Raw genomic sequence first — 13,225 nt, 5'->3', positions numbered from 1 at the left:
TCTTTCCATTTTAAGTATTTAGGATTGATGAAAAGGAGTTTATAATTGGAAAATTGTGAGCTTTCTTGGACTAGAATCAAAATACTTGTTATAAATTATCTAAGAATAGAAATTTATAATGATGTGGTCATTTGGGTTTTAATCTTAATGCTGGACATTTTTTGTTTTATCTAAGGGATTAAGAAGCTAAATGCGTTTTAGAACCAATTAACCATTTGGGTTTTAATCTTAATGCTGACCATTAAGTTGTATTTTGGGTTATACACATATTTTATGCAAGGAGAAAAGGATAAGGAATTCTGAACTAAACCCACCTTTTAATTAATTTACAACTCAGTTTTATTATCTTCTTTAGTTATATATTGCAGTTTAGTTTCATTATTAATTAGTTCCTTACATTTGAAATCTCATTTCCATGGTTAATTATAGTTTTCTAACATGTACATTTTTATATTAACTAATTGGATTGTTGCGAGCCGCGCCTTGGAAGAAGCAACTTGCTACTGAGCTCTATTATTGGGAATAACAAAAACATCTCTGAATACTCAAAGTTTCATATTTGAAGCAACTTTTCAAGAAACTGCTAGAGTTTTAGCAAAAGCCGCTATCTGGGGTCGTATAGATTGGTTGAAAGGTCTGAAAGAAAACGTTGTTTTAGGGGAAATGATACCCGTTCGTACCAGATTAAAAAGAATAATGCACTGTTCAAAGCCAAAAAAGAATAATTTATTTGAGGACGAAATGAGAGATATTTTGTTCCACCACATAGAATTCTTTTTTTTTCATTTCAAAGAATTTATGCGATACATCAAAACAGTTAATTTTTCAGTTCACATTACAACTCTGTTTTTGACCCAACTAGTAATATTCATGTGGTTTGGTACTTAACATTAATCCTGTGGACAATAAATCTATTTTGTTACTTCAACGATTTGGTATACTTGCCAAAAAGTTATCACAGATTTACTAAGAATAAATTGAGCTTATCATACAAATTGGTAAACACAACCACAATAATCTTTAATTGACCGGAAAAAAAAAAAAATGCACTGCAAAGAGTGCAGTGCACTCATTATCTGCAAAAATTCCATTTAAAATGGATGCAACTAGCAGGGATGGAATTATAATAAATACATTGTGATCAACTTGGATTCTTTATGCTCTCAAATTCACACACAGCAGATTACAAAAGGGTATTAGGTTCCTTTATCTTGTTGAAGAACATGTATAGTTAACCAGACAGTGAAATTGTTCCAAAATCAGCATCATGATGGTATGCTGAACTTGACTTCTATAACCAATTTTACATGCTGTGTTCTCGGGCACAATACAGAGCTATCTTGACAAACTTCTTTCCAAACCAAAAATACATTGATGATTCTTAGACTCTGTGCTTATGCTTGAATCAATTTATGCTCCCACTATAATCCATAGAACATTTCACATTTACAAACCACTTATGACTGATATTAAAACACACGAATGTGCACTGCAAGGAATAGTGTTCTTTGTATATTCAAAATATTATTCTGACTCACAGCAATGTAATACAACTGAATGAATAATCTTCTAACACACCACCTGCTTATATACATTTTCTGTCCCCAAAATTACCCCCCTAACAGCAACTCCAAGATTAATTCCTACACTTCAGTAGTTTGTACAAAATGGATGGCTAAGATCATTACATATGTTTTGCATCTACGGCTTTGTTTGGGAGTTAGTTTTTTGGGGGAAAGGGAGAGAAGATAAAGACTTATGTGATGATAATCCTCCTTTGGGAGTTTTAGATGAGAGGGAGAGGTTTTACAAACCTTTCTGAGCCCATGTTTCTACGTTTTCCCAATTTGGGGGATTTTATTAACCTTTCTTCCTCCTCACTTCTCTTCTCTTCCCTTACCCTTCAAACCCTTTCCTTCGTTCTCTTTCCAAACTCCCAAGAAGGTCTACAGACATGGATGAAATCATTGAGGCATATGTTCCAAGAATAAACATCAAGAAACAAAACACTTGGAGCAAACACCACCCACGGGGACACTTTGGAACTTACTACATTATCTACAAGGTCCATGTGGATAAAAGAACCGAAATTCCCTACAATGCTATAGCACTTCTCAAAGAGCTTTTTATCTAATGTAGTTCATATGCCTGCCTTGTTTCCCATCCTGTGTGAATGTCTACGACATGTTGAACTCCACTACCACCATTTTGTCCAGAATATGAAGAGAAATGAATATCTCGAGCTCCATTGTCAAACTCTGGTCGGGAATGCATGATGAACAGTGGACATCCATAGAATATGGCAACCAAAATCAGCTTTTAGTTGATGGTCACCAGTTGAATTGCAAAGCAGCCTATGAAATAACAGAAAATACCAACATAATTTGTTCGGAGAACTTCTATGATATAAAAGAATATACCCATCTCACACTGCACAATTGATGAGTATGCTAATCTTGACTTCTATCGCCAATTTTACATGCCACATTCTCCTTCACAGTACAGAGCTATCTTGGAAAACTTCTTTCAGAACCAGAAAGACATTGATGATTCATTGCTTGTGCTAGGATCAATTTATACTCCTGATATAATCCATTTAACATGTCACATTTACAAACCACAAGCTGAAAGGGAATCCAAGAAGGTTTACAGACTCGGATTGGATGAAATTATTGAGGCTTATGTTCCAAGAATATAAGTAAAGTAAACAAAACTCTTTTGGAGCAAACACTTCCTAACTTGTTACATTATCTACATTGTCCATATGAATCAAAAACCAAAATCACCAACAATGATGCAGTACTTATCCAAAAGCTTGTTCCCTGCGTAGTTCATATGCCTTTCATGCTTCCCATATGAATGTCTATGGCATGTTGACCTCCACTACAATCTCTGGTCTGGAATCTGAAGAGGAATAAATATCTTGACCTTGATTACTAACCTGTGGTTGGTAATCTGAAGAGGAATGCATAATAAAGAGTGGACAACCAAAGATTATGGCAACTGAAATTAGTTTAAAGTCAATGGTTACCAGTTGAATTGTAAAGCAACCTAGAAAGAAACAAAATATACCCATCTCAAAGCCAAACTTAATCAGTTTGGACAAGCTCAGTGACATCAAAGCAAAGGCAGCATTTGCAACCAAGCTCCGTATTTCAGGTTTCCCACTCACAGCTCTGTCATAAAAATATGAGTACACAGACATGACCATCAAAACTGAAAACCCCAAATAGGCTTTGAGCTTAACATTCTTCTTTGAAAATGAGGACTGCCTTGCAAATAGTATCGTGGCACAAATAACCAAGGACAACAGCGCGTAAAGAGAGAACTTGAAAGGGTTCCATTGTCCAATTAAACGATGGAATGAAGGGCTCAGAGCAAAACATAGAAGGCCAACTATACTTGACACAAGGCCAACAAGTCTCCACATCATCTCGGCTTGAAGAGCACTCGTTGAAGTTTGCAGAACTTCAGGAACAAGCATCTGTGAAACTTCAGGAGCACTCTTTGAAGTCTGCGAAACATCAATAATGCTCTGTGAAGCCTGTAAAACTTCAGAAACCATATGTGAAACTTCAGGAACCCCCATCTGTGAAGTCTGCAAAACTTCAGGAACACCCTGTGAGATTTCAGGAACCCTCTGTGAAGTTTGCAAAACTTCAGGAGCCCTTTGTAAATTCTGCAATGTACATAATAACAACCAGGAATGTCAGTGAGGTTTGGAATTGAAAGAGAATTAAGTAAATGTGTTTTGTGTGCCAGATGATTTCATAGAATTTCACAGAAAGAGGAGAAAACAAAAAATCAACAGTAATGGACTCCTCCATAGTTTTGCTCTTCTATACCAACTTTTTGAATCTTAACACTCGCCTTTTAACTATTGAAATTCACTTTTGATGCTTACTTTGTGAGAGAATGGTTTTAAGAAAGGAGTAAACAAGGTCATGCTGCATCTCGAAAAGGCTAAGAACATTTGAAATTATGTTCCAATTCATACATCAACTCTGATTTTAGAAGGCACAAAATATCATATTACATGCTTCACCTCCATTTTGTTTAGATGATCACAATTCATCACATCTAAAACACTTTTAGCAAATGCTTATTTGGGAACTAAACCATTTTAAGGTTCATCCATTTTTAATGTATGTTTGAGGTTGAGGAAGCTTAGCAAATGAAAATGGAAACTTTTTTATGGAAGCATAAAATATACTTGAAGTAATGCTCAGTTATATTTTCTATCCTTCCAACATTTCTGAACAATTTTTATGACATGAGAAATCTGAAACAGATGTTTAAAAGGGGTTAACTTAATGGGTGGAAAATCCATAAGCTTGCTACCTCCCTCAGCATACAAGATTCTAAAGTTGTCCAGGAATCCAACAGAATTGTGAATTTCCATTAAATTCTCACAAAATAGAAATGATATTTTTTAAAATTTGGGATATTAGATACACCGTGTATCTGTTTTACATTGAACATATTAAAATTTAAAACATCTCATTTTCACAAAGTTCTGAGGAAAAAACAAAAGAAAGAAACAGAATGAAATGAATAATCATGAATATACAAGACCATGGGAAAAAAACTTATACTTGCCTCCAGTAACTTGGCCAGGTTGGGTGACATAGTGCGAGTATATGGTAATTTGCATATGACAAGCTTCCTTGGATTAAAATCAGATGGTAAATCCTCCGAAGGATATCTCCACCATTCCAGTACTCTTAAACTATCTGGAAGATGCTTGGGACCTCTAGAAAAATGACCATTTCTAATTATAAGTGTTTTGAGGTTTTTCATCTTTTCGAGGGCCATTCCATCCCATTCTACTACTTTCAACAAGGAGAAATCCCAATGTATAATTTCAATTTTACTAGTTCCCTTTTCAGCACAAAAAAGAAAAAGAATCAATTGTAATAGATGTATATATGTAACACTTCAACACACACATTTTGACAAAACATGTTATTGAGGGGAAGATGAATCGTATAATAGTCAAAACAGATAAAATAAGTTAAACATGAAAAAACCAAACCATTCATATCCATTTTACTCACTGTATTTTCTAGTAAAACGTCAAGTATATCTTCAAAGAACCATAACCTACTGCGTCTCCCAGGCTCACGCCGTGATTCCTGGCGGACAATTTCTTTACCCATGTCCTCTATCAAGGGATGTAGAGCCACCCTACCATCCGAAGTAATTCTTATTAGAGACTTTTCATCCAACATTTTGATATGATGTTTCATGTGGTAACCATAATGCGCACAAAGTACATCTTCAATTTGTGCCAATTCATATCCTTTGAAGCAACAAGCAATGTCGAGAAAAACACTCTTCTCTTCATCTTCCAAAGCATCATAGCTTACTTTAAGTGTCATTTGGATCTCGTTACGTGTAATCCTTTTATATTTATCTAATGCATATCTCCATTCATCCACACTTTTCCCAAACAAGTTTGAACCTATTACTTCCAAAGCCAATGGGTGGCCGGAAGCATAAGTTACTGCTTGGTTTAAAATGTCCTGGCAACTTGAACTGACTTTCCCGTGCTTGAAAGCATTCCAAGTAAGCAATTCAAGAGCAGATACGTTATTTAACAGTTTTACCTCATATATATTTTCAATCTCATGAGATCTTAGCAAATGTCTATCCCGAGTTGTAATGATGACTCTGCTACCATGACCAAACCAATCATATCGTCCAACTAAGGCCTCCAATTGCTCCACTTTGTCTACATCGTCTAGAATCAGAAGAGCCCTCTTATCCTGGAGCCTATGCTTTATTGCTGAGATCCCCTGATTGACACTTTTTAACCTAATATCTTTCTCTCCACATATCTCAGAAAGAAGCCTCTCTTGAAGGTGCACTAATCCATGTTTAGCTGAATTTTCTCTCACATTATCAAGATAACATGAACCTTCAAATTTGTCTGCAGTGACATTATAAACTGCTCGAGCAAGAGTTGTCTTGCCAATTCCGCCCATTCCATAGATCCCTACCATGTGCATTCCATCATTAGATCCAACATCCAGCAACAAGCATACTTCTCGCACCCGAGGTTCCAGTTCAACTGGGTAATCCGCAACATGTAAAGGAATGCGATTAATTTTGTTGGAGACCTCTTTAACTATGGTCCCAATAAACTTGTCTTCATATCCATCCCTGTCCACCAAGAGAAGTTAGTATGAAATCATAGTAAACACACCATGTCCATGTCAATAGATATCTATATTATTACAATTTAAACTGTTTGATACAACAAATTCAAGGTTATCATTGCCAAGCATTTATCTTCCCTTCAAATCTAAACATCAAATGAGTACATAAAAATAAAATAAGATAAAAAGAATGGTGAGGTAGGGTACCTAGGTTTGAAAATCCATCCAGGCAAGCTAGCTGCTTGACACAGAGCCATCCTCCATCCCTGCACTTTGTCAGAGTTCTCCTTGAACTGCTGCTCATGCTTAGCCAGTGCTTCTCCATAAGTCCCTCTCTGATATTTCACGTCAGAAGGATCAACGTCGTAAAAAACCGGCCAAACCAACCGGTAGTACTCCTTACTGCACTCAATGACCTTGACAAGTTCATCCAAGCAAAATGAGGAAAATGCATAGTTCTTAGAGAAGACGATGATGCCAATCCTGGACTCTTGAATGGCCTTCACAAGTGATGGTCTAATTCCACCCCCTACTCGAAGCTCCTCATCGACAATGAAAGTGTAGATTCCCCTGTCAAAAAGAGCTTTGTAGAGATTCCGAGTAAAACTGTGATGAGTATCAATATGGGAGCTGAGGAACACATCATAGGTGGATCGATAGGTGAAGGAAGAGGAAGACAAAGATGCAGTTCCTAACATGATAGATGACTGTTCTCAAAGGAGATCTAAGATCAATGTTCTACCTTTGGAACACTCAGTTACATATGTATATAGACAAATTGGCAACCAAAATCAACCAAATTAACCAGGTCAACCAAGTCCCAGGTATTTTTGTATTGTATGTACAAAACACTCTTCATCATGTTACAATCAAGTTGGTATTTAATATTATCATAGGTTACCCAAGCAATATTTTAATTTTGAGTAGAACACTAAATACATTGAAAAGAAACCACAATTAAGTTTTGATTTTTTTTCGTGCCTTTTACTCCACCTCTCTTTCATATGTTATTAAAGGCTTGTCACGTTTACTACAGTTTTAAATTTGTTCTGGAAATTTTTTAAGTTTGTCATTTTAATTCATGAAATTTTAGAAATATTTCATTGATCTTGACATTGTAAAAAAAAATAATGTTAGTCTTTTTTAATTTAATTTGTTATTATCATATTTTACTAAAAAAAACTAAAATAAATTATATTTTATAAAGTTAGAGACTCACAAAATAGTTTTAAAATTCATGCACTAAAATATTGCATCGCATTCAAAAGACTAGTTTAAGATTTCCTCGTTATCAAGTTTGTCAAACGCGTGTACTAACAAATATATCTTATTTTTACACGGTTCAAAGTTAGAAAGAAAAACTAATATCTTATTTTACCGCGGTTGGAAAACTCGGTTTAAGGAGTAAAACGCGATTAAAGAAAAACGTGTGGGGTAAGCTTTGAAGCAAAAGAAAAGCACCAAACAATTGCCCAGAACTTACTAAGGAGTGTTATTTAGGAACACTCTCCAATAATGGAGAATTATTCAACTAGGAGTGAGAAAAAGTAGAATTCACGTTACTTTTTTTCAGTTTTTTTTTTAATAAATTTTAACTACTAATTAGAAGTGTGTTAAAAAAGTACATTAAAGAATATGTTGTTAATACTTTTATGTTATATCATTTAATTCATTCATATATGTATAGATATAACAATTTTAAAAAAAATTATATATAATCCACAACCAACAATAATATCAGTTTTTTTTTTTTTTTTACTCTGTATGTTTCCACTCTTAGTCCTTCAATCCACCCTTTATCTACTCCTAATTATAGTATATATTCAAATCCTCAACCTTAAGCAAAGGCAATTTTATTAAGAGCTATTTTTATCCTCATTAAGTTGCATAACTTTTCCTGTATTAAATATTTAATACTATAATATATTTTTTTATTCTTTTATATTAGATTATAGATTGACTCTCTCCAAAAAAAAAGAAAAAGGCACGTGCATGTGATTTACAAGAAGGAGAAAACTAAATCTTCCAACAATTAAAAGGAAGGTGATGGTGATAGAATAAACTGAGTTTATCAATATAATTTGTAACCACAATAGCAAAATTATTTTTTTAAGTGGGAAAAGAACACATGCATTGCATAGGGTGAACTCTTTATCTCAAAATTTTTCTACTTGAAAACGGATGCAACTGGCAGGACCTAAATTAGAATAAACTAGATTAAGACCTGTGTAATGCGCAAGCTTATAAAGAAAATTATGTTCAATTTATATATAATTAAAATAAATATTTCCTTAGTATTATGTAAAATTTTCAGCAAAGATGCATATATTTAATGCTCATTTATATTTTGTAAAACATCTAAACAATTTCGATATATGATATTTATCTGTGAGTTATCTTACTTTGATAAAATTTTGACAACATTGATTACATAATTACAGCTCCACAATCATGCCTATAAATGTTATCCTACAGCTGGACTATCCTAATTAAGGAAATAATAACATTATTACATAATTATAGGTGTACAATCATGCAGGATCTACTGGCTTGAATGGCCGAATATTCCACTAAGTACTGATAATTACAATTATTCTGTCAGTCAACTCCACTGACATGAGTCTTATGTTCCAAAAATACACATCAAGTAAACAAAACTCTTGGATCAAACACCACCCACAGGGACACTTGTGAACTCTACATTATCTACAATGTCCATATGGATAAAAGAATCAAAATTCCCTACAATGCTACAGTACTTTTCAAAGTGCTAGTTCTTTGATGTAGTTCATATGGCTGCCTAGCTTCCAGTCCCATGTGAATGTCTAAGACATGTTGAACTCCACTACCACCATTTTGTCCTGAATCTGAATAGGAACGAATATCTCAACCTCCATTCTGAATCTCCGGTTGAGAATGCACGATGAAGAGTGGACAGCCATAGAACATGGCAACCAAAATCAGCTTGAAGTTGATGCTCACCAATTGAATTGCAAAGCAGCCTATGAAATAACAGAATATACCCATCTCAAAGCCAAACTTAATTCTTTTGGAAAAACTCAGTGACATCAAAGCAAATAAAGCATTTGAAACCAAGCTCAAGATTTCAGGATTCCCATTCACGGCTCTGTCATAATAATATGAGTACACAGAGATTATCATCAAAACCGCAAATCCCACGCAAGATTTGAGCTGAACATGGCTCCTTGACTGTGAACAAGGCCCTGCAAATAATATGGTCGCACAGATAACCAAGGATAATAACCCATAGAGAACGAACTTGAAAGAGTTCCACCCTTTAATTAAACGATTGAAGGAAGGGCTAAGAGCATGACAAGTTAGGCCAGTAACACTTGACCCAAGGCCAACAAGTTTCCACTTCATGTCAGCTTGAAGGGCCCTCTTCAAAGTCTTCAAAACTTCAGGAAAAACCCTCCTCAAAGTCTTCAAAACTTCAGGAAAAACCCTTGGTGAAACTTTAAGGTCCCTCTCTGAAATTGGTAAAAGCTCAGAACTTTGTGAAACTTCACGGTCACCCTTGTGAGATTTTAGAAACCCTTTCAGTCTGCAAAATTTCAAGAACCCTCTGTCAGGAACACTTGGTGAGCTTTCAGGAATCCTTGGTGAAGTCTGCAGCACTTCAGGAAAACTTTGTGAAGTGTGTAAAATTTCAGGAACACTTGGTGAGCTTTTAGGAATCCTTAGTGAAGTCTGCAAAAATTCAGCAGGAACCCTATGTGAAATCTGCAATTTATGCAATAACAACCAAGAGACCAGTGTGGTTTGGATTTAAAAGAGAATTAAGTAAATCGTATTGTGTTTGTGTGGGAGAAGCTTTCAAAGAATTTCATGGAAAGAAAGGAAAATTAAAAAACAGTAGTGGATTCTTCTTGCAGTTTTCTCTTCTAAACCATTTTCTTTAAGTCTTGGCTCTATCTTTTGAACTGTTGGATTTGGCATAACTTTGTTAACTGAGATTATGATTTTAAGAAAGGAGAAAGATAAAGTTCTACTTCACTTAATATAGGCTTAGAACATTTGAAATCCTTAATGTATGTTCCAATTCTTACATCGTCAATTTTATAAGGCACAAGACAACCATATTACATGTTCTTCACCTCCTTCCTGTTATAACAATCGCAATTCGCAGCCCATAACATATATAAAACTACAACTGCTAATGCTTACTTGGGAACTAAATCATTCTAAGGTTCATCAGTTGTCAATTTTAAAATGGAGGTTTAGTTAATGAAAATGGCCACTTTTTTATTCAAGTTTAAACTGTACTTGAAGTAATGCTTGATTATATTTCACATCCTACTATTTCTGAAAAACCTGTTAAGGTTTGAGCAATCCGAAACAGATGTTCAAGAGAGGTAACTTGATGGATGGAAAAGTCCTAAGCTTCCTACCTCCCTTAGCATCCAAGATTCTTTGTCCAGAGGAATTCAACAGAATTTATTATTTCAATTAAATTCTCACAATACAGAAATGATATTTTTCCAAAGTCAGGACATTAGATGCATAGTGCATGTGTTTTGCATTGACCATAGCCGAAATTCAGAGCTCTCAAATTCAAGAACTTCTGAAGAAAAAAAAAAGAAACAGAACCAAAAGAATAATAATAATCTTGAATACACAAGACCACGGGAAAGAACTTATACTTGCCTTAAGTAACTCAGCCAGCTCGGGTGATACAATGTGAGTATTTGGTAATTTCAAAATGGCAAGCTTCTTTGGATCAAAATCAGATGGTAAATCTTCTGAAGGATATCTCCACCATTCCAATACTTTTAAACTATTAGGAAGATGCTTGGGACCTCTAGAAAATTGACCATTTCTAATAATAAGTGTTTTGAGGTTTTTCATCTTCTTGAAGGCCTTTACATTCCATTGTACTTCTTCTTCTTCCAATAAAGGGAAACCCAAATGTATAATTTCAATTTTTGTAGATCCCTTCAGAAAAGCAAGAACCAATCACAATACATGTATATATGTAAGACATCAATGCAGATATTTAGAGAAAATAACATATTATAAAGGGAAGAGACTAGTATGATGCAGGTATATAATAGTCTTAAAGAAATAAATCAAGGTTAAAGATGAAAAACCAAGCCATTGATATCAGTTTTACTTACTGTATTTTTTTGTAGTACATCAATTATATCTTTAGAGAACCATAACCTACTGCGTTGCCCAGGTTCATGTGGTGATTCCTGGTAAACAATATTTTTACCCATGTCCTCTATTAGGGAGTGTAGTATCAGCTTACTATTCGAACTGATACTTATCAGAGATTTATCTATCAACACTCTAATCAGAAGTTTGATGTGGTCACCACGATGAGCACACAGTATATCTTCAACCTCTGTCAATTTATATCCATTGAAACAACAAGCAATGTCGAGAAAAACCTTCTTTTCTTCTTCTTCCAATGCATCAAAGCTTACTTTAAGTACATCTTGAATATCATCTAGAGGAATCCTTTTAAACCTTTGCAATGCATGTTCCCATTCTTCTTTACTTCTTCCAAGTAAGTTGGAACCTATTACTCGCAAAGCCAGAGGATGGCCAGAAGCATAATCTATAGCTTGTTTTGAAATGTCCACATAACTTGGATCAATTTTGCCATCTTTAAAAGAACACCTACTAAACAATTCAAGAGCATCTTTATTATTTAACTCCTGTACCTCGTATGTTATTTCAACCCTGTGATATGTTAACAAATGTTTGTTTCGAGTTGTAATGATAACTCTACTGCCAGAACCAAACCAATCAGAACTTCCAGCCAAGGCCTCCAATTGCTCTAGTTTGCTGATGTCATCTAGAATCAAAAGAACTCTCTTGTGTTGGAGCCTTTCCTTTATTATTGAGATTCCATCGTCGACACTGCCTAACCGAATATCTTTCTTTCCAAGTATCTCATTAAGAAGCATCTCTTGGAGAAACATAGATCCATGTCTGTCATAAATTTCTCTCACACTACCAAGAAAACATGATGCTTCAAAGCCATCTGCAATGTCATTATAAACTGCTTTAGCAAGTATCGTTTTACCTATCCCACCTATTCCATAGATCCCTACCATGCGGACTTCAGCAGATCCAATATACAGAAGCGAGCATACTTCTTCCACTCGAGAGTCTAGTCCAATAGTGTAATCCGCTACAAACAAAGAACGATTAGTAATCCTCCTGAAGACCTCTTCAACAATGCTCTTGACATATTCATATTCATATCCAACCCTGCCCAATCAAAGAAATAATTGTGAAGTCAAATTCAACACATCATGTCCATGTCTTGATACCTTTATTACTACAATTCAAACTGTTCTATATACAAATTCAAGGTCATTATAACCAAACATTTCTCTTCCCATCAAATGAGAGATAAAAATAACAGTCTGAGCTTTGTTGACCTTAGCCTTAAGGCTGAGTTTAAGCATATAAAAATAGTAAACTTTTATTTGAAAAATAAGCATTAATTACACCTTTTGTATCTCCAATATAATAAATGCTTGATTTTTTAATAAAAATTTACTACTTTTGGATTCTTACACTGGCACTAAGGGTGAGGTAACGTACCCAGGTTTCAAATACCAGCCAAACAAGCTAGCTTCTTTCAGAACCCTCCTCCACTTCTTCACTTTCTCCGGGTTATCCTTGAACTTGCGCCCATGCTCAGCCAATGCTTGACCATAAGCCCCTCTCTGATCTTGCACGACAGAAGGATCAACGTCATAAAAAACCGGCATAACCAACCGTCCTTTCTTTTTACAGCACTCAATGATGTTGACAAGTTGATTCAAGTTCCGCGAGGAAGATGCATAGTTCTTAGAAAACACAACGATGGCAACCTTGGACTTTTCAATTGCTCTGATTTCCTCTCCTATCTGAAACTCTTCGTCGTCATTGTCCATGAAGGTGTTGATTCCCCTCTCACATAGAGCCTCAAAGAGAATGCCAGTAAAACTGTGGCTAGTGTCTGAGCCTTTGAAGCTAACGAACACATCATAGGTAAACCCATTACTGAATGAAGAAGAAGATGAGGTTTCAGCACCTGCCAT

General features: G+C 35.1%; 2 protein-coding genes across 2 annotated transcripts; both read right to left on the bottom strand.

Moving 5' to 3' along the window:
• Positions 1 to 1,094: 1,094 nt before the first annotated feature.
• Positions 1,095 to 6,859, bottom strand: LOC113866936 (TMV resistance protein N-like). Its single transcript, XM_027501738.1, has 4 exons — positions 6,369 to 6,859; positions 5,058 to 6,165; positions 4,600 to 4,881; positions 1,095 to 3,679 (listed from the first exon to the last, which is right to left on the bottom strand). Exons 1-4 carry the CDS (start codon positions 6,857 to 6,859, stop codon positions 2,864 to 2,866), a joined length of 2,697 nt encoding a protein of 898 aa, XP_027357539.1. The 3' UTR covers positions 1,095 to 2,863.
• A 2,188-nt stretch (positions 6,860 to 9,047) lies between these two features.
• LOC113866711 (TMV resistance protein N-like) lies at positions 9,048 to 13,225 on the bottom strand. Its single transcript, XM_027501520.1, has 5 exons — positions 12,744 to 13,225; positions 11,300 to 12,404; positions 10,830 to 11,117; positions 10,693 to 10,746; positions 9,048 to 9,905 (listed from the first exon to the last, which is right to left on the bottom strand). The coding sequence occupies exons 1-5, from the start codon at positions 13,223 to 13,225 to the stop codon at positions 9,048 to 9,050; spliced, it is 2,787 nt and encodes a 928-aa protein (XP_027357321.1).

Source organism: Abrus precatorius, unplaced genomic scaffold, assembly GCF_003935025.1.
Source record: "Abrus precatorius isolate BTA unplaced genomic scaffold, Abrus_2018 Scaffold5, whole genome shotgun sequence".
NCBI lineage: Eukaryota > Viridiplantae > Streptophyta > Magnoliopsida > Fabales > Fabaceae > Abrus > Abrus precatorius.
The sequence above is the reverse complement of the archived record's forward strand: the minus strand, read 5'-3'. Positions and strand labels throughout refer to the sequence as shown.